The sequence below is a fragment of the Opisthocomus hoazin genome, chromosome 10 (assembly GCF_030867145.1).
Source record: "Opisthocomus hoazin isolate bOpiHoa1 chromosome 10, bOpiHoa1.hap1, whole genome shotgun sequence".
NCBI lineage: Eukaryota > Metazoa > Chordata > Aves > Opisthocomiformes > Opisthocomidae > Opisthocomus > Opisthocomus hoazin.
The window spans coordinates 21,394,515-21,422,344 of record NC_134423.1 but is presented as its reverse complement, the minus strand read 5'-3'; the positions used below and the strand labels follow the sequence as shown (position 1 = coordinate 21,422,344).

Below are 27,830 nucleotides of genomic sequence, written 5' to 3'. Positions count from 1 at the left end.
TTTCTCCAGTTCACAAGACATTGCCATTGGCAAAATAAAGCAGTAGGTTAAAGTATCTTAGCTGACTTCCCCACCTTGACACAGTCTGGGATGGTGGCTGGACAAAGCATCTTTGTGCAAGATCTGGATGACTCGACCTGCCTCGCCAACTGACCCGGAGCAGGCTCAGCACCACCCTCTCCCCTCCCTCCTCCCGGAGTTTCAAATCCCAGCGTGCCCATGCCGGCATGTCAGCACGTACCTGCCAGCCCTGAGCTACGAGGCTCGTAGTAACACCACAAGCTGCACAGACAACACAACCACCAACAAAAAAATGCCGAGATCTGAGCTTACAATGTCCCCAGTCAATGTTCTCTAGAAAAAAAAGGGTATTTTCGTCCGGGGAGGTGTCTCGCCTGCCGGCACCAGCTCTCACAGCGTGGAAGGGCCACTTTAACACCCCAGGCCAACGCCGGACGTCCCACGAAACGGGACAAACCTCGGAGACTGCCTGAAGTGCCTTGGCCTGGGGAACACACAGCGCCCGGAGGCCAAACGAGGAGCCAGGCCCACGGCGGGCGGGCAGGGCAGGGCAGGGCAGGGCGGCCTCGGCCCCGCGCAGCGCCCGGGTGGCCGCCGCGGCGAGACGGGGCTGTGCGCGGCCCCACGCTCCCTGCGAGCCCTCTCCGGAGCTGACCCCGAGGAGCCAGCGCGGGTGCCGCTGACCCGAGCCGACCCCTCACACCGGCCCCGGAGTCACCCCGGCTCCCAGGGAGCCCCATGCCGGCACCGCTGCCCGGCCCCACAGCGCCCGCACGCCAACGTCCCGGCGCCAGACTCCCCCCGCGGCCCGAGCCCGGCCCCGCGGCACGGATAGGGCCGCGGAGAGTCCCCGCCCCCGCGGGGGAGCGGAGGCCCGGGAGGGAGGCGGGGGGGAGGAACACCGCCGAGTTCCGCCTCAGCAGCCATGGCCGCGTAGCGTCTCCTGGCAGCGGCGCTCGGACATGGGCCTGCCCCGGGCCGGCGGGCTGCGGCAGCGAGTCCCCGCGGCGGTGAGTACGCGGCCAGGCCCGCCGGGGGAGCGAGGCGGGCGGGCCCACCTCACGCCCTCCCCCGGCCGCGGCGGGAGGGGGCGGGCGCCCTTGGAGGGAGCCCCGGGCCCGGCCCCGCCGTGCGGGGGGTGGGGTGGCGGAGGCGGCCCGCAAAGGGCTGCAGAGGGCGGGGGGAGCCGGTCGGGCTGCGCGGGGTGCTCGGGCCCGGCCCGGCGGGGAGGGGGCAGCCCTCCGCCCCGGTGCCGGCGGTGTGACCTTGGGCCAGTCCGCAGCCTCCCCCCCCAGCCGGGTGACGCCTGAGCGGGGCCGGGGGGAGCCGCCCCGGAGCCCGAGAGCGGCCGGGGGAAGATGGCAGCAGGGGAGCGGCGCTTCCCCGGCCGGGGCGGGCGAGGCGGCGGGCTGCGGTGTCATGGAGACTCCCGCACCTGGGCCCCGCAGGGTTTTCACCGCCCGGTTACGAACTCGGAGGAGTTTCAGCCTCTGGCACCGGCACTGCTTGCGTACGCTGTGCTGATTTTCGTCTGTCTGAAGTGAAGCTATTTGTGTTCGTTCTTAGATCGAGCAACTTTCAAACTTGATGTATAAAATCCAACTTTTTTTTTTTTTTAAGCAACTTGAGTGTCTTCCCTCCCCATCAGTATCAGTTAAACTGTTGGTTGAGCAAACTGTCCGAAAGGACTTTTCTGCCGTGCGGAAGGAATGGTTCCCCACCTCGGCAGTGCAGGTAGCTTCGGCACAGTACACGGCTGGAGACAGACCCGCGATGTGTAACTGCGGTCATGGCTGGTGGTACCCAGCAAAACCGTGAAAGCATGGGTACTCTATGTGAGCATCACGGCCTTGCTGTAAGAACCCCAGTGATTATCATCAACCTATGCACACAGAGTTACAGGACCAAGGCCTGTAGTATTAACAGTGCCAGAGCCTGAAAGCAAGCTGGAGGGCTTACGGAGATAAATATGCTGATTGATTGTATAATGCAGCTGTGTTCCAATACTGTACCTCTAGGTTAATACTGATAATAAAACCAACTCTTTCAAGAGAATTGAGGAGCTTAATGCTCATGAGAAACACGTTTCTCATTTGCGCACGTCTTAGAGACAAAAATAAGTAGGTGAATAATACTTTATTACATACCTGCATTGGTGATGAACAGTATTTAGCATGTCAGTTTGTTTCAGACTGTGTTAGCGTATGCTGCTTGCGATGTAACTGCTTCTGTGCGTTGTTCTTGCTATGGTCATTCCACTTATAGCTTACTCATATCCTTAGTAAAACAGGCATGATAATTAGATGTTGAAAAACCTGTTACCAACAGGTATGTTTCCCTGTCAGTGTAAAACTATCCATCCAAGTATTTTAAATGCCCATAAGCATCCAAGCATGATTTCCCTTGTATTTTTAGGATACTGGCCTGGTTTTCAGCAGTTGTAAGTAGAAAAAAGGAGCCTGAGATATGGAACAGATCCATGGTTTGGAGTTTGATCTTAGTTTTGAAGAAAAAAGTTGACAGACCTGAAATAGGTTGTTTCCTCTCCCTCACAGGGTTGACTAATAGTAGAATTAGCTATGATGGCTTCTTCAGTCCCTTGTATTTGTTGGTTTATGATCCAGTTCTCTTTTTTTTGCTGGGGAAAAAAAGAAATCTCTCTTCCTTAAAGACAGATGAAAGATCCATATATAATAATTGATGCCGCAGTGTTGCCATTGTATTGATAGGGTGATTATAAATGTGGGGGGAAATTGAATGCTAGGCAAAAGTGGGTGTAATCTAGTCAATACAGCCTGGAGCAGCAGGAGTTTATCCTGATGAAATGGATGTGATTCTGATAAGAAAGTACAGTTCTTTGCAGCTTCTCTAGTGGAAACAAATACAGACCTCATACAGAACTTGCAGTAGCTGTTCTATCTCCATGCATTCCACTGCTGTATGTTAAATACTCCTGAACATCTTTAGTTGTGCAACATATTGTGCTGGAGGAACTGTTGAAACCAGGTCAGTTAGGAATCAGATATCTGCAGAAGTTCAGGTTCAAAACCATCTGGTTATATTTATATATGAAGAATCAGTGTCTTCCCAAAGCCTGCTCAGAGAAGGAAAAAACTCTCATTCATCTAAGGGAAAAATCAAGTTAGAAGCACATCTTAAATTTTAGTAGAAGTTTAAGGAATTTAAAGGGTTCTGACCCAAGACTCTGAACAGTCAACTAGCAACTAGTGGTCAGCCTGTAGAATCACAGATGGTGGGGGTTGGAAGGGACCTCTGGGGATCATCTAGTCCAACCCTCCTGCCAAAGCAGTCACCTACAGCAGGCTGCACAGGACCTTGTCCAGGCAGGTCTTGAATATCTCCAGAGAAGGAGACTCCACAACCTCCCTGGGCAGCCTGTTCCAGTGCTCCATCACCCTCAGAGGGAAGAAGTTCTTCCTCATGTTCAGCTGGAACTTCCTGTGCTTCAGTTTGTGCCCACTGCTCCTTGTCCTGTTGCTGGGCACCACTGAAAATAGTCTGGCCCCATCCTCCTGACACCCACCCTTCAGATATTTATTAGGTCCCCTCTCAGCCTTCTCTTCTTCAGGCTGAACAAGCCCAGCTCCCTCAGCCTTTCCTCGTTCCAGTCCTGTAATCAGTAGCTTATAGTTAGGGAATTTTTTGCTGCGTAAAACTGAAAATGCTAGTTATAGTTCCATAGTTAAAGTTCCGTACAGAAGAATTAATTAGAAACTGCAACTGAAATCTCATATTAACTTATGACATATGCTGTATGTAGTTTTGTAATAGACTGTTGAGAATTTGATTTTTTTTTTAAAGAAAATGTTATTCTGAATCAGTCCTTACTCATTTTACTGCAGAATAGTGTCTGAATTACGGTACTGTGGGAGGTCAGAGAGTAATACCTCATTCATGAGATACTGTGGTTAGTAGCTCATGGTTTGGAAAACGGTAGAGAAATTTCTTCAGATCAGGAAATAAAAGCAAGTTCAGTATTGAAGTTCTCTGGCAGTTTGAAGGTCTGCAGTTATAACTTACTAACCATAACAGAAAAACATGGAAAGCCAATTTTTGTTCTGGGCCAAAACTTAGATTTGTCTTTTATCCTAGTTCTACATTTGCATAGGTGAGGTACCAGAAGAACTGCCCATATCAAGGTGTGTCAGCAACACTTGAGGATTTGCGAGCATCTTTGGCCTTCCATTAAATGGTTCATCTTTGGTATAATCTTGGGTTTTCTCCTCATACGAACACAGATACAGTAACATTATATCTTTTTCGGACAACATAGTTACAATATTCTGTCAGAACACAACCAAATGCTACCACTTAAGATTAAGAAAATACTGGTTACATAACAGAGCAAACATTGACGATATATTTGGAAAGGACTTAGCTTCAAAGAAAAAGTCTATTTACAGTTCCAAGGCAGGGGGGAGCCAGGTAAGGACATGCTCTGAAGGTAGGATGAGACAAGCAATGCTGAAATCTGAAGATAAGTGAAACCTTTTTTGCAATTCTATGAGTTTGTAAAAAGTATGACTTTGTTTTAGGCAAAAAAGCTTTCAGATTTAGAAAGGTCCTTTACTTTAGGGCAGGGTGTGTGTCTGCATTTTGTTTTGTTTCTACTGAATGCAGTTCTTCAGGTAAATTTTCTGCCTTGCTTTCAGAACCTAAATATCTGCCCGAAAATGAAGGTTGAACAGAAGACACCTTATATAGGGAAGACAATGTTTTAAGATGAGTGGGGTATAGGATATATTATTAATTTTATGTATTAAAATGAGTATTTGAGGACTTTATTATTTACTTCCTAGAATTACCTGAAAATCAGTCTCCTAAGGAAGTATTTTTGACAAGTTTAGCAACTTCAAAAAGTTGCCCTGTAGTTGGAAAATTAGCAAGTACCACATCTGTGTTTAAGCAGCAAGGTATCTAGCTGGGTGTTTAGTCTGACCTTGGCATGGCAGATCTTAAACTCATCGTTAGATGTGTATCTTACCTTATTGCATCTATTTCCAACATGAACTTATCAAAGGTCTGGATTAACTTAGTATCTTTGTTTGATAATCGGTTCCTAGACCAACATCAACAACTCCTAATCAGCATAGTGATACTATATGCAGTGATACTTCAAAGAATGTAACAGCTGTGTGCCATGGAAGGGATCACGTTCCCATCTCGGCTTCTCATTCTCAGCTGCATGTGCTGAGTGCTCTCCTCACACAAGCTGCATCACCTTTCCACCTCTTCAGCATGCTGAGTTGGCTCAGTAAGAGGCTGGACAAGTACCAGACTGGCACGAGGAAGAGGGAAGGAAATCAGGACCACCTTGTTTGGTGGCATTCAGCAGCTGATTGATTCATTTAGGTGAAACTTCACTCTGAGGTCACTAGCTGATGGGTTTTTGGTCAGGCTGACCATCACCTTGAGGGTGGAAGGGAAATGCCCTCCCTTTGTTTTGTCAAAGGCCATGTGGGTTTTCACTACTAGGAAATAATTTATTTGTTCTGATCATAGAATCATAGAAAGTTTTGGGTTGGAAGGGACCCCTAGAGGTCATCTAGTCCAACCCCCCCGCAGCGAGCAGGGACACCACTAACTAGATCAGGTTGCTCAGAGCCCTGTCCAACCTGGTCTTGAATGTTTCCAGGGATGGGGCCTCCACTACCTCTCTGGGCAACCTGTTCCAGTGTTTCACAACCCTCATTGTAAAGAATTTCTTCCTTATATCTACCCTAAACCTGCCCTGTTTTAGTTTAAAACCATTACCCCTCGTCCTGTCACTGCTGTCTCTACTAAAAAGATTGTCCCCATCTTTCCTATAGGCTCCCTTTAAGTACTGAAATGCTGCAATCAGGTCTCCCCGCAGCCTTCTCTTCTCCAGGCTGAACAAGCCCAACTCTCTCAGCCTGTCCTCATAGGAGAGGTGCTCCAGCCCTCGGATCATTTTTGTAGCCCTCCTTTGGACCCGCTCCAACAGTTCCATGTCCTTCTTGTGCTGAGGGCTCCAGAGCTGAACGCAGTACTCCAGGTGAGGTCTCACCAGAGCAGAGTAGAGGGGCAGAATCACCTCTTTTGACCTGCTGGCCACGCTTCTCCTGATGCAGCCCAGGACACGGTTGGCCCTCTGGGCTGCCAGCACACATTGCCGGCTCATGTCCAGCCTTTCGTCTATCAGTACCCCCAAGTCCCTCTCAGCAGAGCTACTCTCGATCCTTTCATCCCCCAGCCTGTATAGCGGGGATTACCCCGACCCAGGGGTAGGACCTTGCACTTGGCCTTGTTGAACCTCATGAGGTTCATACAGGCCCACCTCTCCAGCTTGTCCAGGTCCCTCTGGATGGCATCCCATCCTTCTGGTGTCTCGACCGTACCACTCAGCTTGGTGTCATCTGCAAACTTGCTGAGGGTACACTCGATGTCGCTGTCCATGTCATTGATAAATACATTGAACAGCACCGGTCCCAGTACAGACCCCTGAGGGACTCCACTCGTCACTGGTCTCCATCCGGACATTGAGCCGTTGACCACTACCCTTTGGCTGCGACCATCCAACCAATTCCTTATCCACCAAACGGTCCACCCATCAAATCCATGGCTCTCCAATTTAGAGAGAAGGATGTTGTGGGGGACCGTGTCAAAGGCTTTACAAAAATCCAGATAGATGACATCCATAGGTTTTCCCTTGTCCACCCTTGTTGTTACACCATCATAGAAAGCCACTAGGTTGGTGAGGCAGGACTTGCCCTTGATGAAGCCATGCTGGCTGTCTCAAATCACCTCCCTGGCCTCCATGTGCCTTAGCATATCTTCTAGGAGGATCTGCTCCATGATCTTCCCAGGCACAGAGGTGAGGCTGACAGGTCGGTAGTTCCCAGGGTCTTCCTTTCTACCCTTTTTGAAAAGGGGCACAATGTTTCCCTTTTTCCAGTCACTGGGGACTTCCCCTGACTGCCATGGCTTTTCAAGTATCATGGAGAGTGGCTTGGCAACTACATCAGCCGTTTCCCTCAGGACTCTGGGATGCATCTCATCAGGTCCCATGGACTTCTGTACATTTAGGTTCTGCAGGAGGTCCCAAACCTGGTCTTCACTTACAGCTGGAGGGATTTTACCCTCCTGGTCTCCTTCATGCCATCCATTGACTCAGGAGGGGTGAGGAGAGAAGTTGCCAGTGAAGACTGAGGCAAAAAAGTTGTTGAGCACCTCAGCTTTCTCCTCATCTGCTGTTGCCAGTTCGCTGGTCTCGCTCATGAGCAGGGGTGCGCTTTCTTTGACCATCTTTTTCTGGCTGACATACCTGTAGAAGCCCTTCTTGTTATTTTTCACATCCCTTGCCAAGTTCATCTCCAGCTGTGCCTTGGCCTTCCTGACCCCAGCCCTACACAACCGGGCAGATTCCCTATACTCTTCCCAGGAAGCCAGTCCCTGCTTCCACTGCCTGTGCAGTTCCCTCTTCATCCTTAGTTTGACCAGCATCTCTTGCCTCAGCCATGCCGGTCTCTTCCCTTCTCTGCCCGACATCTTACACTTGGGGACCGAGAGCTCTTGCGCTCTGTGGAGTACATCCTTAAAGACCTGCCAGCTCTGTTCTGTTCCCCTGTCCCTGAGGACCATTTCCCAGGGAGTCCTTCTGACTATCTCCTTGAAGAGCTGGAAGTTTGCCCTCCTAAAATTTAGGGTCCTGACTATGCTCTTCGTTATTCCCATTTCCCTCCGTAGCGTTAGTTCCACCAGCGCGTGGTCACTGCAGTCCAGGCTACCTCCGATCTTGACATCCCCAACGAGCTCACTCGCATTGGTGACTACCAGGTCTAGTATCGCATCCCCTCGGGTAGGGGTGCTTATTACCTGGCTTAAGAAGTTGTCTTCAATGCATTCTAGGAACCTAGAATCATGTGAGCATCTTTCTTCTAACTAGTTTTCCTTAGTTTCTTCAATATTGCTAGCACCTTAATGTCTCACCGCTTGAGAGGGAGCTCAGTTCCTCCCCTGCTGCCCCCAAGGGCTAAAATAACTTATCGTGTACTAGATTCAAAGATTTTTAGTTAGACTATATGAGACTTAATGGACTGCTCTATGCGGAATATTAGATGAGATGATGTAATAGTCCCTTCTGGCCAAACTCTGCTTAACTGTTTCATGGCTACTTGGAAAGCACTTCCAACTGAAAGCAGAAAGACTGTGAGAGAGTAGATTAAGACTTACGGTATGTCCAGGAAGTTTCAAACCGACTTTAACAGTAGCAACCTTCCTTTTCTCAGCTTATCTCTTGCCAGGACATTAGAAGTCACATTTCTTTAAGCGTAGTGTGTATTTGCAGAGGTTTGTGCTAAGGTAGTAATAAAATAATTACCCATTAATAATTCTAGAGTACAGAGAAGTCAGATAATTTTTCATAATGTACTTACTGGTGTAATAGTTGAACAAATTTGCTGGATATGATGATTTTTGAACATTCTTTTCTTACTATTTTCTTATGCTTGTTAGCAACATATTGCTAACATTCTTGATAAATTACCTAGAGTGGTTTCAAATAATTCTGTCACTTTGGGGGGATTAATTTATGCTGTCAACTGTTCAGCCACTCTGTTTGCCTCAGTAATACTTAGAACTGATGGATGATTAACATTTAAATAGTTGCAGTTTAAGCAGCTACATTATTCTTCTGACTTCTGGAAAAGAAGTTTTCTTTAACTTCTGGAAATACTTTTTATCTTTTATGCTTGTGTTACAAATAATTGCCCAGAACAAGTGACAGATGTTTTCTTTTTGCTTTAAGTATATGTATCTTTCTATGTGAGTAATTCTGTTTTACTAGTAGTAATATAGATTAATAGTAAACATATAGGTGTATTGATAAGTACAGATCCTGTAGTATTATAATAACATTTCGCCAGATTGTAGTGCACTAGATCAGGTACTAGAGCTTCAATTCATTACCTACAATTAAATTACATTTAGAATTTTTCATCATAGCTTAATCTTTAACTGCATAAGTTCCAAATTGTTTTATACTAGTGCTAATTCACATAAAGTGAGATAGATTAGGTGATAACCCCATATAGGTAACTATAACTGTGTGAAGTCATTGGAGTGTAATTGCCCTCTCCCTACTTTCCCCCCCTTCTCCATAAGAATATTGATAGAGACTTCTAAGAAGCTGTACCATCCTAAAAGGGACATAAGTAACAACAACATGCCTGCTGTGGCATCTGTACCTAAGGAGCTGTATCTCTGTACTTCGCTGAAAGATCTCAACAAGAAGACAGAAATAAAACCTGAAAAGACGAGTACAAAGAGGTATATATCTTTTAATTGATTCTGGATTAATATTAGAAATATTAGTGCTACTCTTCTGAGCAGATTGCAGAACAACTATGTTGTGGATCTAAACCTCCTCAATTATTTCTGTTAGATATAAAATCTTTGATAGTCTTATGTATAGATCTCTCACCTGTCACATCAGATAAGCTTACTGCCTACAGGAGGTGGCTTCACATATGATGATGCCCATGAAAATTTGTGTACTTGGAGAAAAGGCTACATAAATGCAAATTCTTAAAAAATGGTAAAAAGTTTAGCAAATGTGTGAATAGAAAATATTTTGCCTCTAGCATTTTTAGATAATCAATAGTTTAATTTTGTCTTACTATGAATTAGTTTTTCCTCAAAAAAAGTTACTTTTAGAAGGCAGACGTTTCTGCTAAGTACTTGTGTTCCACATCTCCATATGCTATTTAATTATGAAAGATTTTAAAGAAGGCTAGTAAGCAAACTGACAAAGACAAACATTATTTGGAGGAGCATGATTGTAGTTCATGTTTAATGAAAGCTTTATATTAAGATGGTAAAATCAAACGTGTAATATATGGGCAGAAGCCAAGAACACTTAAAGTAGCATCTTGTAATGAAAAGGTGTTCGGGAACAAGTCAATCGCATGCTTTACTCCTCTTCTTTGATTTCAGTTATGTGCAAAGTGCCCTTAAGATTTTCAAGGCAGCAGAAGAAAGCAGATTGGACCGTGATGAAGAAAAAGCTTACATCCTATATATGAAATATGTGACTGTTTATAACTTTATTAAAAAGAGACCTGATTTTAAGCAGCAACAGGTATAAAAGCTTTCTGCCTGACCTCTTCTGCATTGGTAGAAGTATTAGAAGTACAGCAAACTAGACTAATGCACATTCAAAGGATTACACTGATATTCAGTAAACTGTCTCACTTGTGATGGTATTTTTTCCTTCCTGTTTTTGACAAGTCTATTGTTAATTGCTTTTACAGTTTGCTTTTAAACATAAGGTATATAAATTGTCAGATCTGTGCATATTTTTTCGGGGAAAGGTATTCATGTCATCTTTCCCATTCAAACTTTTTTTTTGTGCAGTTGCCTTGACTAGCCTGTGTTTATTAGTGCTATAGAACAATTTTACTTACAAACTCATGTTTGAGAGGAAAATATTTTGTTTCAAAACAGTTCCTTTTTTTGGCATTAATATCATAATACTGATTCTCTGTACATTAGTGGTTCTTGATATGCATGGAAGTAGGCATTATTAAGCTGTACTATTAACATGTGGGGTGATGCTTGTACTTTTAGGATTATTTTCATTCAATTCTTGGACCTACAAATTTAAAAAAAGCTATTGAAGAAGCTGAAAGACTCTCAGACAGCCTTAAACTCAGGTACGTGAATACAGTTAAGAGATTGTTCATTATACCTGAAGCCTCTACATATGCAACTGCAGGTTTTCATGCTAATTAGTAGCAAGGAATTGTACTTGAGTAGACCCTGGGTACCCAGAACTCTTGAGTTTACATTGTTTATCCACAAAAGTGTTATTGGAGGTAATTTTTGTCATCGCATACTCCAATAACTTGCCACTGTATACTTTGTCTCTTAATTCTTGGTAACTATGATTTATTGATATTGTCTCCTATATTTGTTTAATGACTAATAAAAAAACTCCACAAGATATACACTAGGTATTATCAAGAGCCATTTCTTACCGTTTTCATCATAAGGTCGTCTGAAGCCAAATTTACTAATGAATGTTCCTAATGTTTACATATGTTAAATGTAGTAAATGTAAATCCTCCTAGTGTGGATTTAGTTTACACTAACAAGACACATCGATTCTTTAGCTAGCTGCTACACCTTTTCTCTACCTCTGGCACGTGCAGACACGTATATGGAATTACACAGTTTTGCCAGTATGAAACAGAGCTGATGCTAATGGGCTTTTGGGTAGCTCAGTTACAACTATCACATTACATGTCTTTGTGCCATAAGCCACAAAATTGTGCCATTAAGAACTTGTAAGGTAGAATCTGTCTGTAGGTGGTATTTATTGCAGTATGTGTCATGTATCCAGCCTTACCTGCTTCTTGCATCCTTAGATTATCTTTCTCTCCCCTTTCTCACCCTTTTAACTCTCTCCCTTCAGCTAGGCACATTTCCCTTCCCACACCCCCTCAAGTATTCTTGTGAAAGCTTGAAAGCATATTCAGTGCCTTTCCAAGTGCTTAATCTAGAAAGTTAGTTTCGGAGAAAAAGGAAAGAAGAGTCTACTTATGCATATATGAAAAGAGACTTTCTAAGGATGTCTCATGATACTATGCATGAGATAATCTTTAGATTTTCCTTATTTTTTTGATGGATTCTTACAATTCAACAGAGCTACAAATTCACTGTAAGAGTAAACACTGATAGAGTTACAGACCGAATTATTTAGAGACTTATTGTTGAGTGACTTGTGGCTTTTATGAAAGGAGCAGTGTTTTGAAAGTTGACACAAGAAGTTGCAGCTACTCTGGGCAAAATGTGTATGTATTTAAAGTTAACACAAATGAAACATGACTCCTGTGTAACTACAGAAGTGGTTTCAGGGAAATTATTTGTATAATTTTTTCTCCAGGCAGTAGGCCAGCAAATAGTTTAAATGTTAATTGTTAACTAAAAGTGGAGCTGCTGAAACATCATTTGTGTAGGAGTGGGAATACCTACATAAATGACCTACTATGTGCTACAAAGGCCTATCAGTAGGTAAATGGGAAATTGATGGGTAAATATTCCATATTAACTGAAGTAAATTAAAATCTGAAGTATGCTTTAGTGCCTTTAACTCCAGATGAGAACAAGATGCTCTGTTCTAATTTATGATGCCTTTGCCAGATCAAGAAGCCTGTTTAAAAAAAAAAATTAGAGACTTGCAACCTCCTTCCTATTAGTGGCCAATTAGTGGAGTAGACTGAGGTAGAATTTGATTTAATGATCTAGTTTATTAACACAGTACTCTTGATATGATATACAGCTGTATTGTCGTCATTTTAATCTTGATTAGGCAATGTCTGATTAAAATGAGTGATTACTAATAGAGTTCAGTGTTCATGTTTCATGGCTTGATTCTGTCAAAATCGTTAGTTCAAAACACTTTTCTGGTTTATGGATCACTAGTAACCCTTAAGCTTCTCAGTTATATTAAATATAGTAGAATGCTATTTAACAGCGATGTGACTGTACAAACCTGCAGCTGGTGATCTAAAAGCTGTAGTTTGGAGGTCACTGGTTTACACTACTGTGATTGTCATTACAATGGCAGAAGGCTGGGAGGTTATTTTTAAAGTCTAAGGCTTTATGAAGAGGACAGCTGTACATGAGACTTCAGTCCACCAAAACTCTTGCACATACATAGTTCTTACTATGACTTCACTGTAGCCCTGCTGTAGTAAACAGTAGGGACATAGGTGAGGACATAACAGTATTATAAAGTCAGTTTACATCTTGAAGGTGACTGCTACCATATGGGTAGTTCTGACCCAACTTCTCAGAAGAAAATTTAGAAAACTGAGCTACCTTACTCCTAACTGTTACTGTTAGCTCTGTTGCAAAGCCAATAAAATACCTGGGAAGATTGTTATAATATATTGAAGTTTACCTGCAAGTCACCAATACTTACTCTTTCCTCTACAAAATGAAAAACCTGTTACATTTACCGAGACCATAGCTAAGCATGTCCCCAGGTTTAGAGAAAAAAAAATCAGTTAACCTTAAGAGCAGTGGCTATGAGACAGGACCCAAAACCAACCCAAGAGTGGAAGAACCAAAATCACGCAGTAATAGATGAAAACGGGGTTTGCTAGAAATACAAAAATTGACAATACTTAAAATTTCTTTTTAAACTTTAAATACTTCCCCCATGCCACCCCTCCCTCCCCCAAAGACTTGATGATTCAGATGCTAATTATTGAAGGCTAGCTAATGACACAATATTGAAAAAAAGGCGCTTTTTTTCCTTTTTTTTCAATAGATATGAGGAAGCTGAAGTTCGGAAGAAACTTGAAGAGAGGGACAGACAAGAGCTGCAGAAAAAACAAGAATCAAAAGATGATGGAAAGAGTTCAGCCAAAAACTCCTCAGAAAGTGCTGTGGATTCCAAAGGAAAAAGCCAAAGGGTAGCTGAAGATGTTTACCAGCTCTAATTCAGTCTAAATGTATAGCTTTAATCTAGCATTTGATCTCTACTAGTAGCCATTTCCAGTTCAGAATCGTTTTTTTTTAAGTTAGCTTACACTCCCCAGAACCCTTCTTTGACATTTCTTTGGAAGATACTGAGTCCTACCAATCTCCAAGTCTTGCATAAGATAGACTAATTTTTTTGTAAAGACCAATTCTATTTGCTGCCTAGTGTAACAAACCGAAGGTAGTGGTAATAAACTGATGTTATGGATGACATGGCCCCTCCTTTAGGAAAGGCGTGACTTTTCAGCAACAGTATGGAAAGAAACTCACTTCTCTGCAAATGCTTCACGAATTTCATCTAGCAGATGATGCTGTCACAGGTTGTATTCCCTTTTTAACTGGTTTCTCTTTAAGTAGGGCAGCAACCTTGCTTTGTCAACACATCTTTAGAAGAAGCTTTCTTACTAAGTTTCTTCCTGCGGCTCACAATGTGACCAGTTTCCTTCAAGCTCTGTGAGAGTTAGTGTCTGTTGGTCGCTTTGATTCTGAGTACTAGATATTAAATTAACTTTTTTTCCTTACAACACAGATTAATGGTGAGAGGAAGCATTCACTGGAAAGCAAGGATCAGTCTGACAGTCTGAGTGGTAAGAGATGCAGTGTTCACATAGATGTGAAAAAGTCTCCATGTAGCTATGCACCTATCACTTAAGCAGTTGCAGTTCTTTTAAGGAGTTATTTCATGGAGTATTTTGATGCATTTCTAGTATCCTGCATTTCAGTATCATTGACTCGGTAATTAATAAAGCTCTGTATTGCAGCCTTCGTCACATCTCTTGATCTTAGAAAGCTGTACTTAGTTTTTCAGCAGTTTAGTAACTAAAGCTGAACTAGTGCTAGAGTGGTCAAAGTAGACAGAAAAATGTCGCCTCAACTGGTAAGAAAAAAAATCTAGGCAAGGCTGAAATGTGTCAGCTTTCTCAGTTAAATAAGAATTTTTTCCTTTCCTGTCCCAACCTTCTGGTTTCTGTTCCTGTAATAAATATGTGAAAATGCTCTCTGGAGTTCTTAACCAAAGAGGAACATCTGCAGCAGGTAGTTTACAAATGCTTGCCTAATCAGCTTGACTGAAATGAGACCACAAGAAGTTAAAACTAGTTTATCACTAAAGCGTTCACGATTATCTAATTCAGCAGATCAGGTGCTAATCACTACAGTAGTGGGAGCAAAAGAGACAATATGTTTATTCTAGAGGGTCTCACCTCCATGACTTTGTGGGATTTTTCTGTTGTTTCATCTGTTTGTAGTCTTGATTGTACCAGTCAGATGTGATCATAGGTATCTCCATTCGTAATGTGGCTTTTTGCCTCTAATAGCTTCTGTATTTCAAGGAGCAGTCACAGCTGAGAAACTGTTTGCAATGATGTCGGACAAAAATATTGAATTGATTATAATGGATGCTCGAAGACTGAAGGATTATCAGGAATCCTGTATTCCAAGATCTATCAGTGTCCCAGAAGAAGCTATCACTCCTGGGTATGAAATATCATTAAATGATGGTGAAATATTTATTTTTATAAATTTACAAGTTGACTGAAAAAAGATTATGCGCTTTTAAAGCTTGTACGCTTACTTTAAGAATCGCTGGTATATACCAGTGAGTAAGAGGTATCTGGACAGCTCTCTTCTTGCACATACTGACTTCAAGCGAGAGCATATTTATTTTATCCAAGCACATAAACTTATATGGATTATATATTGTTGGACAAAATGTTAGTTGTACATTTGTCTTCAAATACATCTTAATACATTTCAGAGTTACTGCTAGTTGGATTGAAGCTGGACTCCCAGAGGATTCTAGAGATCCATGGAAGAGGAGAGGACAGTTTGATTACGTTGTACTGCTAGACTGGTTTAGTTCTGCGGAAGACTTAAAGCTAGGAACAACTCTTCAGAGCCTGAAAGATGCACTTTTTAAGGTTGGAAAGTTTCACATTTTATATGCATTCATCTCAATAAATAAGAAGGTCTTAAAGCACCTGTAATTACAAAGTATATGGAAGACTTAATGATGCTTTAGGCAAACATCTTGGTTCAACAGCTAACTCCTAAACTTAGTTCTTGGCTGACAGAGTGATTTGGGGAAGTACTTAGTACTGCTTTTCAAAAACATTGTCACCCTCTTTCCTGTATTAGCAACTGTAATTCCTTATTCATGGGAAATGGCTGGCCACCTGCATAGGCAGGCCAAAGTAGCCTGGCTTCTTTGCATCGGATCAGCCACGCACTTTCTAGAATGGAAGAATTTTGGTGAAGGAGATTCCAGAAACATTTTGAGCATGGTTAACTTTTGTGCATAATTGAAAATAACCTTCAGAGAAACAGGAATTTAGATTTAAGGTTCATCAGTGGAGGGAGCTTATAGACTCAACATGAAGCAGATGCTCAGCATTCTCAAGTCAGTATTCTGGCTGTGGCTATGTGGTCCCTTACTCCTTAGGTGGCTCTTGTGAAGGAGTGCACATCTTTCTGTTACCTAAGCCTTCAGGACTGGGGTTCAAGGATAGTTCAGGCAGTTCTCCCCGTTTATTGCTTTACAGAATATTCTCTGAACCTCTGTGCCCTGTTCATGTTCTAATACTGAGGACCTCAAGAAGAGGCCAGTCTGGAACCTGAACTCTCAAGGGTTTTTCCGAAAGTTAATGTTATGCTTTCTAAAGCCAATGCCCCTAATCACTCAGCAAGCTTATCAGATAAGAAACTGAAGCAAATATAATAAAAATATTTTTTCTGCGTGGAGGATCGTTACCTGAAGTAGTAGTAAGTGGTTCTTTCTGTATTGGAAATATTCACACGCTGTTGTAGGTAGAGCCAGGAGCCTAACTGTTAGGCATTCTTCAAACACAGGGAGGATCCCTGTTCCCCAAAGGGTTTTTGCGGGCTGTTTAATTCTTATTTAAAACCCAGAAGTAACCTGGCTCTTAATGTAATGACTAGACACAGAAATTTCAACAACAGTGTTAGGATGTAAAAGTTTCCTTTCTATTTTTAAATTATTTACTTTCAAACTTTTTTCTTATAGTGGGAAAGCAAGACTATACTGCAGAATGAGCCTTTAATCCTAGAAGGAGGTTATGAAAACTGGCTCCTTTGTTTTCCCCAGTACACAACAAATGCTAAAGTAACTCCACCCCAGCATAGCAGGAGTGAAGCAGTGACTGTTTCTTGTAAGTATAAAGGATGACGCCCCCCCCAAGTGTTTATAATTACTGGAGGTATCTTTAATTAATTCAAATATATTTGGGATAGCCTTGTTCTGGCCAAATCTAAATGTTGGGGTGGAATGTGGGGGTTATTTTGCTTTTGTGGTTTCATTTTAAGAGCTCTCTCATGCTTCCCTCCTCTCCTTCCTCCTGAAGTGAATTTTACATATCCATCTCTGGAAGAGCCAGCTCCTGTTCCACCTGTCGTTGGTATACAGCCATCTCCAACAGAAGTAATTGAAAATGAAGAAATGGGAGATAATTTGGAAGAGAGACTAAAATCACTTAACAGACCAAATGTACAGGATACTGCTGTTCCAAAATCTGACAGTTCATGTGTAGTTAATCCAGTATCGATTACGAGAAGTATTCCTGAGGTAAGCTGTATTTTTTTTTTTTTTTCAAAATTAGTGTCTAGTTAGTCTACTAGAGACCCACCGCATGCAGAAGCCTAGTTCCACAAGGGAACATATTCAGTATTTGTTTAAGCCTTGCACACAACTACACCGGTAGAGGGACTACCGATGGTCTGTGAAGCCATGGTAACTAATCTATAGAATTTCATGAAATTGAATATACTTAACATAATTGCAGAGCTTTTTGTTACTATTTTGGTATGAGCACCTGAGGAATTGAAGTTCAGCAATTCATGGTCAGTTCAAGAAGCCCATAAGCAAATTTTTCTACTCAAAGTATACATATGATGAAATACAGGGAAGGCGGTTAGGCCGTGGCTTACCTTGGCTATTCCAAAGGTCTGCTTGCTTGCGACTGTATCTTCCTTCGAATAATAAAACACTTCGGTGGTTTGTCGCTTTTGGCCCAGTAGTGAAAGTAGAGGGATTTGTTTCTTTCTTTTATGGGGATAAAACTTTCTAAACACACCTTTGTAGAGTCCTTACACTATAATAATGCTTTCCTTAGGAGACAAAGCTAAAGTCAGACTTCTCACTTTCACCCTGCTAGATACTGCCTTTAACACAGGTTTCAGCCAAGGGACCCTAAACTGTAAAAAATACATTTTTTCTGTTCTTCCCTGAACCCGACTAGCTCTTACTTCTTCAGAACTTCTACTTCAGTATCAAAATCAACTTGCTTTTCTAGGTCTGGGCAGAAGCCATTCTTAAATACCTCTTCCCATCAGGCAGATCTGCCTCCATCACCTGCTCTGTCACATGACTGAGAGAGCCAAGCTCAGATTAGGCTGCCTGATCACCCTGAGATGTTAACCTTTGAAAACCTGTAAATAAAGAGTTGCAATAATCAGTGCTTAATGCTGTCCTTATGGTTCTGTAGGGCTAACAGTTCTTATCTCACATGTGCAAGTTAAGTGAATACCTGATTTTACCAACAAGCAATTTGAATTACCAGATTTAATGGAATTGGAAGTTCAGTATCTCTCTAGCAGAAGTCAACTTTATATTACGTTTATTCTCTTATAACTCTCGCTTAGAAAAAGCCTAGCTAAGAGAGCAGTAATAGCTGTAGTGAAGTGTTATTCCACACTTTGTGTTACAGGTTGATCGTACTAAAAAGCCTTCACTAAAAATTCCTGATGATAACAGACCAAAACCTGAAAGTACAGTGAGTGACAGCCAGTCTGTTGAGAATGGACGAATAGTTCCAGACCGGTCCACAAAGCCATTACTTGATGCAAAGAGCATTCTGACAGAAGAAGAAAAAAGTCGGGTACATGCAGAAACTGCTGCTCTGTTAGAGAAAAACAGATGGGAAAAAGAACTTCGGGAGAGGCAACAAGAAGAACAGAAAGAGAGACTCAAGCGAGAAAAAGAAGAACAAGAAAAAAAAGCAAAAGAAGAACAGAGAGAAAAGGAACACAAAGAAAAGCTACAGCAATCCAAAGAGGACAGAGAACAGAAGGAGAGGGATGAACAAATAAGAAGAGAACAGGAGGAAAAGGAACAAGAAAGAGCACGCAAAGAAGCAGTAGAAGCAAAAAAGCAAAATAAGAATGAAGTAGAAAGCATCGGTGCAAAAAGGATTGAGATTGACAGAATATCTATGGAAGAAAGAGAAAAGGGAGCTCGAACACCAGAAATACAGAGACGTGATGCATCTCAGACCTTTGTGACTGTTTCAGGCAAGGTTAGTGAAAAAGAAAATCACCACCAAATGTGGGGTAATTATTCAGGATGATTTGTAGTAGTGTCAGTCTCGAAATTTTAAATACATAATTGGATTTTTATTTAGGCCATTTTTATGTAAATCTAGAGGAGAAAGTTAAACCCAAGACATTAACAGATTTTTTCTTCTTTTTTTTTTTTCCCCCAAGACAGCCTCGATTCTCGCTTGCAGGTGGGCAGCATGGAATCCGCATAGGATAATAAAAGTTCCCACTGACATGGAGCTAGTAGGGATGGTTCATAGGCTGCAATCCTCTGTTTCAAAAACAGAGGCATGGTGGTGTTTTATCTCTTGTACCAGCCCAGTACGGTATATGACACTGTTCTAATACATGCTAGGGACAGAATTATATTATCATAGCAAACTCATTAGTGCCCCCAGCTGCATAAACACTGATACAACAGGATTTTGTTGACTAGCCTAAGAAGCACAGCAATACCCGAATCTAGCATTTTTGCTGAGAACAGTCAGGTTCCAACCTGGGTGGGGGGGAGAGTGTCACAGTTGCTTCTTTTCTCAGATTCTTGAAAATAATTGCAAAATTTCTGAGAGTGTGAAAATTATCTGATCATGAAACAGGAGCTGTTTGTGAAGTTGAGTTAATAATGGAATAGATGGCTTTAAAACCATTTCTCAAGAACATGCATTCAGATATTTTTCTCTCCCTTTGCAACTGCAGTTGTAATTTGACCAAACTTTGATGCTTGTGTGATACAAATGCACAAGGAAGCTGAAATAAATCTTCCTGGACAGCCTTAGAACAGTCATTCTTGAGCTTTCTTTTGACTGAGAGAGCAACTTCGCCTAATTCACAAAGTGACTGCTCACACTAAAATAAATTCATAATGTTGGTGTCACAGTTTGCCTTTTTCATGGAGAGACTTTGTCACAGCAACAAGTAAAAGGGCAAAAAGTCTTTAATTTAAAAACAAATTGTAAAAGCCACAGCTTTTAGTGAGGAAAGTAGTGTAGGTGGAACGTCTGCACTTTACTTTTGAGCTCTTGAAACTACATAGCAGACAGTCTTATGTAATACAACACTCAGCTACAAAGGCTGTTCCAGTGAACTGCCTATAGTACAGACTGGGAAGAATAAAAGTGATGTGTAGATACCTGCTCTAACCACTTCTTTGTGGCATGTGCATTTAACAACGGAAAAAGAAAATATAACTGCTATTTTGCTTTATCAGCATTCTTTACTGATATTCCAGATGAAAATTGAAAGCCTTCTCTCAAAATCTTTTACAGCAAACTGGGGTTAAACGACAACCAGACAGTGGAACTCAAAAGCCAGGACCCCTTAGAGAGGATTCTGAACAAGATACTGAAAGACTTAAAGTAAATACAGTGTGTTGTCTGTAGCTAAAACCAAGGAAGCGCAGATACTTTATGATTGTTATGTTAAATTCCACCTCATTTCAATTTTTAAGGTCATCATCTTAAGGAAATACTACGCCATGTTTAAAACTGTTTGTTTGCTTTTTTTCATCTGTCATACTCATCTAAAAAAATATTTGAAGCTTTCACTAGAAATCTTCATCTGTTTCTGATGGCATTAACAAGCATTGCACACTTGCTGGTCATCTCATGCATACTCCTTCACATACCGCTTTGAACGGGAGAAAAGCTCGTCCCTATGTGTTTAACAGAAGCACGTATTCCTAATGAAGCAGCTTCTTTATCGAAGAAATTGAGTGATCAGACTTTTGTGAGACTGAATTGTCCTTTTTTTCTGGAGCATGTCAACAAATGGGTTTTGTTTCGACTGAGTGATACAAAATAGTAGTACTATATTACCATTACAATAAACTGTATTTCCAGCTATAATGAAGGTTTTCTTATTGAACTATTTTGCATTAAATCATGTAACTATATAGGGAAGTCACAGACAGCTTGCTGCTCTACATAAGTAACGGTACATACCTTACATTTCTGTTTATTTGTTAGTCTCAACGGGAGCCATTAATGAGAGCGCGAAGTGAAGAAATGGGAAGGATAATACCAGGACTGCCTGCAGGTTGGGCAAAGGTAACTTTTGATTCTGATGTTATTATCAAGTTGCCTTGTGCAGTTTTGTAATACATTTCAATTGTGTCTTATTTCTAAGTTAGATCTTGCCTGATTTTTTTTTTTCCTTTTTTCCCCTTCAACTGCCATACAGTTATTTTCTGAAACTTAACATTATTTGTAATGAAACTAGGAGACCCCATCTGCTGTTTCTCGTACTATGCACTTGCTGTTCAATATGCATTTTGGTGAAAGTGGTGCCTTCCAGTAAATTTAATCCATTAAGTATTGAGGCCAGTCACGACTGTTAACATTTCAATGTTTGAAAAGCTCGTACACTGTTCTTACAGTAGTTTAAAGATAGGTAAGTAAGTTAATGATGGATTTTTACTTGGTTTTGAAACAATTTGTTCTTTTTCCCCAAGTTTCTGGATCCAATCACTGGAACCTTTCGTTACTATCACTCGCCAACAAATACTGTTCATATGTATCCACCAGAAATGGCTCCTTCATCCACTCCTCCATCAACCCCTCCAACTCATAAACCCAAGCCACAGGTGACTGTTGAACGAGAAAGAGAACACTCCAAACTGAAGCGCTCCTACTCTTCCCCAGATATAACCCAAGCCATTCAGGAGGAAGAGAAGAAAAGAATTCCTGTAACTCCTGCAGTAAATCGTGACAATAAGTATGTTCAATAAGTTATACCTCAGCTCGTGCAATAGGATAGCATAGAGGACTTTCTTTGTGGTTAACCATCTGAAATTCATTAATATTTTCTAAGTAGGTTTGAAAGGGTGCAAGAGTGATAGACTTAAATTTCATCACTAGAAGTTCAACGTATAGGGCAGTTATCTGTTGAGAATTGATGTAATTGTTATGTATTAACTTGAATTTCAGAGGTCGCAGTGTAGTTGGACAATACTTGCTTTTTAAGTTGTATTTGTGTTAAGAGATTAAACACCAGCCTTCTGACAGCTTGTGAAATGCAGAGTTTTCAGTTTTTAAACTGGGTTAAATCAACAGCTAATTGTTCATCTGTGAATTTAAAATACCAAAACCAACAACTGTTTGAGGCTATAACTCAGCCTCATCATCGGCCAGCATGTATGGATTACTCACTATTGCATTGACTGGTTTTGAATACCTTAAATGATGGCATTGGGTGATATCTTGTGCCAGGATATTTCATTTCCTGTGAGGGAGGGTGGTTCTGTTGGCTCTTGTGCACAGCCTTGTCATGTCTGAAACTCCTAAAAAATAATTTCTTCCCTACAGACCAGTCTGTTACACTAAAGCAGAAATTTCAAGACTCTCTGCATCACAAATTCGGAATCTTAATCCTGTGTTTGGGGGATCGGGACCAGCTCTTACAGGACTTCGTAATCTAGGGAACACTTGCTATATGAATTCCATATTACAATGTCTGTGCAATGCACCTCACCTGGCTGATTATTTTAACAGAAACTTGTATCAAGATGATATTAACAGGTAACAAGCTCTTATTCTTATCCTTTAATTTATAATTGAAGGAAAAAAAATCTGCCTTTACAGTTGTTACTTCAGAAACATCACTTAGTGGGGTTAAGGGGGGTAGTTTGTTTTTTTAAGTAGGAGACAAATGCTAACATTTGACATTTTCAAAATTAATGTGTGACAAAATGGGTTTTACTGCACAGTCCTAATTAAACTAAATTTAAATAGCAGTTTACAAACAAACTGGGAACAGCTGCACCTTCCAGCAGCCCAGTCTTGACTATGGAAGCATTACAGTGGCAAGGTTGACAAAAATTTTGACTCAGTCTAACAGCTGTTTTTTCTTGGTGCAAAGAAATTAGTTTGAAATTGGGATAATGTCTTGACTTAGTAACAATGATATTAAAAAAAAAAAAAAGTTTCCTCAATGGCTCACCTTTTTTTTTTTTTTTTCTTTTTTGGTCTATTTAATTGTATAGGTCAAATTTCCTGGGACATAAAGGCGAAGTGGCTGAAGAGTTTGGTGTAATAATGAAAGCTTTATGGACAGGACAGTATAAATATATCAGTCCCAAAGACTTTAAAATCACAATTGGGAAGATTAATGACCAATTTGCAGGATATAGCCAGCAGGACTCCCAAGAATTGCTTCTCTTTCTAATGGACGGCCTGCATGAAGACCTAAATAAAGTAAGCAACACACTTGTAACAAATTATACATCTGTCAAATAATCAAGAGAAATAAATTTTAAGACGACCCTCATATTTCATAAGATTATGTTACTGCAACTTTGTGTACAATGAATTGAAAATTAAAGTAGGAATTTAGTTTGAAACAGTATAAGATACTAAAGGGAGTGATGCAAGAAGCCTAACTAGGTAAGAGATGGATGGCTACACTGACATGTTTAAATATTTTTGCAAATGTTCAACAGTATGCTTGCCTATAGATAAGACTTTCTAGGTTTATATATGTTAATGTATGGCTATGGCATTTAAACTTCTGTTATCCAGGCTGACAACAGGAAGAGATACAAGGAGGAAAACAATGACCATCTTGACGACTTCAGAGCAGCAGAACTGGCCTGGCACAAGCACAAGCAGCTCAATGAATCCATTATTGTGGCACTCTTTCAAGGCCAGTTCAAATCTACAGTGCAGTGTCTTACATGTCACAAGAAGTCCCGGACCTTTGAGGCTTTCATGTATTTGTCATTACCACTTGCATCCACGAGTAAATGTACGCTGCAGGTACGCTGGCACTAGAGAGAAACAGCTCTTGAAGTAAAAACATTCCTCTGTCACTTCACTATGTTGTTGCTTCTGCTCAGCCTCTTGTTGAAGGGGTTGGCCAATATTCCAGCTTGATTTGCACTAACCTGAAGGATGAACAGATCTGAGTCTTCATTATTTTTTAATTCTTCTAAAGTTTTAAAAAATAGGTCATTCCTTAAAAGTTTTAAAACACAAGCAGGATGGAAATGTTTAAGCTGCAGTAGCAGAAAAGACATGTATACTAATCGTTTTTGTAGGTCATGGTATAAATATTTCTGTGTTTTTTAACAAAATACTGTAGGTATATGTTGAAGGACTTGCAGCTAATTAATATACGCAGGAACTTCCACACATGAATTTAACTCACTTTTCCTCATTTTTGTGAAACACAGCTCACAGATAATTGATGCAGTTTAACAACCAAATAGGAAACAGACATTTTTGCTACACTTTCATGAACACCTGCCCTTCACGATCTGTGTTATGTATTTTGTTTTAGGAATGCCTTAGATTGTTCTCCAAAGAAGAAAAGCTTACTGATAACAATAGGTTTTACTGTAGCCATTGCAAAACTCGAAGGGATTCTTTGAAAAAAATAGAAATTTGGAAATTACCACCTGTTCTTCTTGTGCACTTGAAAAGGTAAGAGAAACGGTGATCTGTGAATATTAATTAGGGTGAAGTGACCAGGCTTTGATGGAGATTGATTGTTCCAGTGCAATAGCTAACCATTTTTAATTAGAGAAAGCTCTGGGTGTATTTCCAGTTGCAATGTTGCAAGAATTTTATTTTTACCTGATGCCTGTTTTGTTAGGCTGTAGGTCACAGTGCACTTTTACAAGTAATCTCTTTCCATTTGTAGTAAGGAACACGTGCACAGGCATTAACAGCATTTAGGGCCAAATGCTTTAGTTGAGATCATGTCCTGCTGAAAAACAGGGAAAGCAAACATGCTTAACATTCTTAAATAGCTTGTGAACAACCTGTAACTTACAATGATGCCTTTAATTCTCTAGATTTTCCTATGATGGAAGATGGAAGCAAAAGCTTCAAACCTCTGTAGATTTCCCATTGGAAACTCTTGACCTTTCACAGTATGTTATTGGTCCAAAGAATAACTTGAAGAGATACAATCTGTTTTCAGTATCGGTAAGTAACCACATCACGCTTCAAAGTTCAGCTGGTCTTTATGCCAAGACTTGGGTTAGTTTGTGTGATTCATCTAGGTTTCCAGGCTGCCTGCCTTAGAATCAGAGAATGGTTTGGGTTGGAAGGGGCCTTTAAAGGTCATCTAGCCCAGCCACCCTGCAGTGAGCAGGGCCATCTTCAACTAGACCAGGCTGCTCAGAGCCCCGTCCAGCCTGGCCTTGGATGTTTCCAGGGATGGGGCACCAACCACCTCCCGGGGAAACCTGTGCCAGTGTTTCACCACCCTCATTGTAAATGATTTCTTCCTTATCTCCAGTCGAAATCTATCCTCTTTTAGTTTAAAACCATTACCCCTTGTCCTGTCACAACAGGCCCTGCTAAAACGTTTGTCCCTGTCTTTCTTATAAAACCCTCTTCAAGTACTGAAAGGCCACAGTAAGGTCTCCCTGGAGCCTTCTCTTCTCCAGGCTGAACAGCCCCGACTCTCACAGCCTTTCCACACAGCAGAGGTGCTCCAGCCCTCTCATAGTTTTTGTAGCCTCCTCTGGCCCTCCTCCCACAGGTCATTCTTGTGCTGAGGGCTCCAGAGCTGGACGCAGGACTCCGTGTGGGTTTTCAGCAGTCCCCTCCCTCAACCTGCTGGCCATGCTGCTTTTGATGCAGCCCGGGATACAGTTGGCCTTCTGGGCTGTGGGTGCGCATTGTCGACTCATGCCCAGCTTTCCATCCACCTGTACCTTCAAGTCCTTCTCGGCAGGGCTGCTCTCAATCCCTTCATCCCCCAGCCTGTACTGGGGGTTTGCCCCGACCCAGATGCAGGACTCTGCACTTGGCCTTGTTGAACCTCATGAGGTCCACATGGGCCCACTTCTCCAGCTTGTCCAGGTCTGTCTGTATGGCATCCTATCCCTCAGGCACGTCAACTGCACCACTCAGCTTGCTGTCATCTGCAAACTTGCTGAGGGTGCACTCAATCCCACTGTTCATGTCATTAATAAAGATATTAAACAGTACAGGTCCCAGTCTGGACCCCTGAGGGACACCAGTTACCACCACTCTCCATCTGGACATTGAGTCGTTGACCACTGCCTTCTGGATGCAACCATCCAACCAGTTCCTCATCCACGGAAGAATCCACCCATCAAATCCTTATCTCCCCAATTCAGAGAGAAGGATGTTGTGGGGGACCCTGTCAAAGGCCTTACAGAAGTCCAGCTAGACAACATCCATAGCTCTTCCCTTGTCCACTGATGTAGTCACTCCATCACAGAAGGCCACTAGGTTGGTCAGGCAGGACTTGCCCTTGGTGAAGCCACGCTGGCTGTCTCGAATCAGCTCCCTGTCCTCCATGTGCCTTAGCATAGCTTCTAGGAGGATCTGCTCCATGATCTTCCCAGGCACTGAGGTGAGGCCTTCTGACCTTGGCCTGTCATCCCACAGCCTGTCAGGGGCAAGCCTGGTGTTATCCCCCCTCCCCCTTCAAGTCTTGTTGCAGATGAAGCTGTATTCTAAAAAGAATGATTGGTATTTAGTAAAAATCTCACAAATCTAGTTCATTTCCCTAACAAGGGAAGAAATGGCAGGTTTTGAGGCCCTTAATTCTTTTCTCCTTTTCTTTTTCTTCTCTTTTTCTCTTCCTGCTTCTCTCTCTTCTCCTCTCTGTTCTGACGTTTACAGAATCATTATGGCGGGTTGGATGGAGGGCACTATACAGCCTACTGCAAAAATGCTTCAAGACAGCGCTGGTTTAAGTTTGACGACCATGAAGTATCGGAGATCTCAGCATCATCTGTGAAATCCTCAGCTGCATACATTCTCTTTTACACTTCTTATGAACAGCGAGCAGTGGATATGGCCACATAAAGTGCTGTGGGTTAAGAAAACTGGTTTTCTTTTTATGAGAGCAAAGTAGGTATGGGAACACATACAGATATGCAAAACTCTGGCAGAGGTAGTCACTGGCAGATACAGGAATGGTTGCAGCAGCTTTTCTGCAAGCAAGCTCTTTCTGGTCCGTACTAATGCTTAAAAAGCAGGAGACTGGTTAATAATGCTTGTGGTAATCCTGCCATCTGTGAAACCATTTAAAAAGCATACTTGCATTACCATTTATTTAAAAAACTATATTTTTAGTCTGCTCCAAAATTAAATTCTAGCTTAGTCATCTGAAATCTATTAACAGGTAGTTTGAAGTGTCTTAAAATCCCAAGGCATATCTTGATTTTTATTTTTTTCTTCCACTGTTATGGCCTTTTCACATTTCTAACCTTAAGCTTGATTCTACTGTGAATACTCTAGAATGATGTAAACAGTTAGGAATGTAAGTGTACATATTGATTGCATACTTGCACATCAGAACTATGTATATAATAAAATGTTGTCCTTTTTGTGAGAATCTCTAAAATTCAGAGGATTGCGTTTATTTGCCAGCTCTAAATAATTGCAACACTACTTAATAAAAAAGCAGAGCTGTATTTTTTTTCTGTTAGCTTTTGTCAATATTTGTGCACTTCAGAGTTAACTCAAGATTTTCCTTTCTAATTTTTTAATATAAATTTTCATGTACACATGCATTAAAAAACCTTAATGAAGAAACGATTTAAAAATACATCCCGTTAAATGTACATTTGGGTTTGGTGTTTTCGTTCTCAACTAATTGTATAACGGTGAGGATTCTGCGTAATGACAGTCGGAGTCACACAGTTTAAAGGTTCTTCAGATGGAAAACCACTACTTTGTGTAGAGCTGATCAGTTTAGAATCCATTTTAGTTGCATCTCGTGCCTTTCCCTGCTCTGGGTTTGTCAGTTTCTGAAAGGCAGCTTAAAACAACCTCATTTACTTCAGCAAGAGAGGAACAGGAAGGTTTAGGTACGTTCGCCTGTCTGCTGAGCACCTGTGTTCTTGTGGGGCTGCAGGAGGCTGTCACGGAAAGCAGCCCTTCGAGCTCACGCGGTTGGAGCGGGCTCGGACTCTGTGACTCCGCTCTCTAGAAATCAGTTCCTGAAAGACCACAACAGACAAT

General features: G+C 41.6%; 1 protein-coding gene across 4 annotated transcripts; it reads left to right on the top strand.

The window, feature by feature from the left end:
• Nucleotides 1–901: 901 nt before the first annotated feature.
• On the top strand, nucleotides 902–27,294 carry USP8 (ubiquitin specific peptidase 8). Of its 4 annotated transcripts, none has more exons than XM_075431653.1 (20): nucleotides 902–1,031; nucleotides 9,166–9,330; nucleotides 9,997–10,141; nucleotides 10,630–10,715; nucleotides 13,340–13,484; nucleotides 14,081–14,138; nucleotides 14,886–15,027; nucleotides 15,308–15,470; nucleotides 16,574–16,718; nucleotides 16,911–17,131; nucleotides 18,273–18,860; nucleotides 20,148–20,237; nucleotides 20,847–20,927; nucleotides 21,332–21,594; nucleotides 22,185–22,397; nucleotides 22,862–23,072; nucleotides 23,397–23,633; nucleotides 24,157–24,299; nucleotides 24,674–24,806; nucleotides 26,484–27,294. In XM_075431653.1, exons 2-20 carry the CDS (start codon nucleotides 9,227–9,229, stop codon nucleotides 26,667–26,669), a joined length of 3,354 nt encoding a protein of 1,117 aa, XP_075287768.1. In that variant the 5' UTR covers nucleotides 902–1,031; nucleotides 9,166–9,226; the 3' UTR covers nucleotides 26,670–27,294. The 4 variants fall into 4 exon arrangements, with proteins under 4 accessions (XP_075287768.1, XP_075287767.1, XP_075287766.1 ...); XM_075431652.1 differs by having other exon boundaries at nucleotides 14,883–15,027; XM_075431651.1 differs by having other exon boundaries at nucleotides 14,868–15,027.
• The last annotated feature ends 536 nt before the right edge of the window (nucleotides 27,295–27,830 follow it).

Bases quoted from the DNA above. Each gene is read 5' to 3' on its own strand.
- USP8 (XM_075431651.1), top strand. From the start codon at position 9,227: ATGCCTGCTGTGGCATCTGTACCTAAGGAGCTGTATCTCTGTACTTCG. The intron at 17,132-18,272 runs GTAAGCTGTATT...TTTGTGTTACAG, and splicing joins TTACGAGAAGTATTCCTGAG to GTTGATCGTACTAAAAAGCC. The intron at 22,398-22,861 runs GTAACAAGCTCT...TTAATTGTATAG, and splicing joins TATCAAGATGATATTAACAG to GTCAAATTTCCTGGGACATA.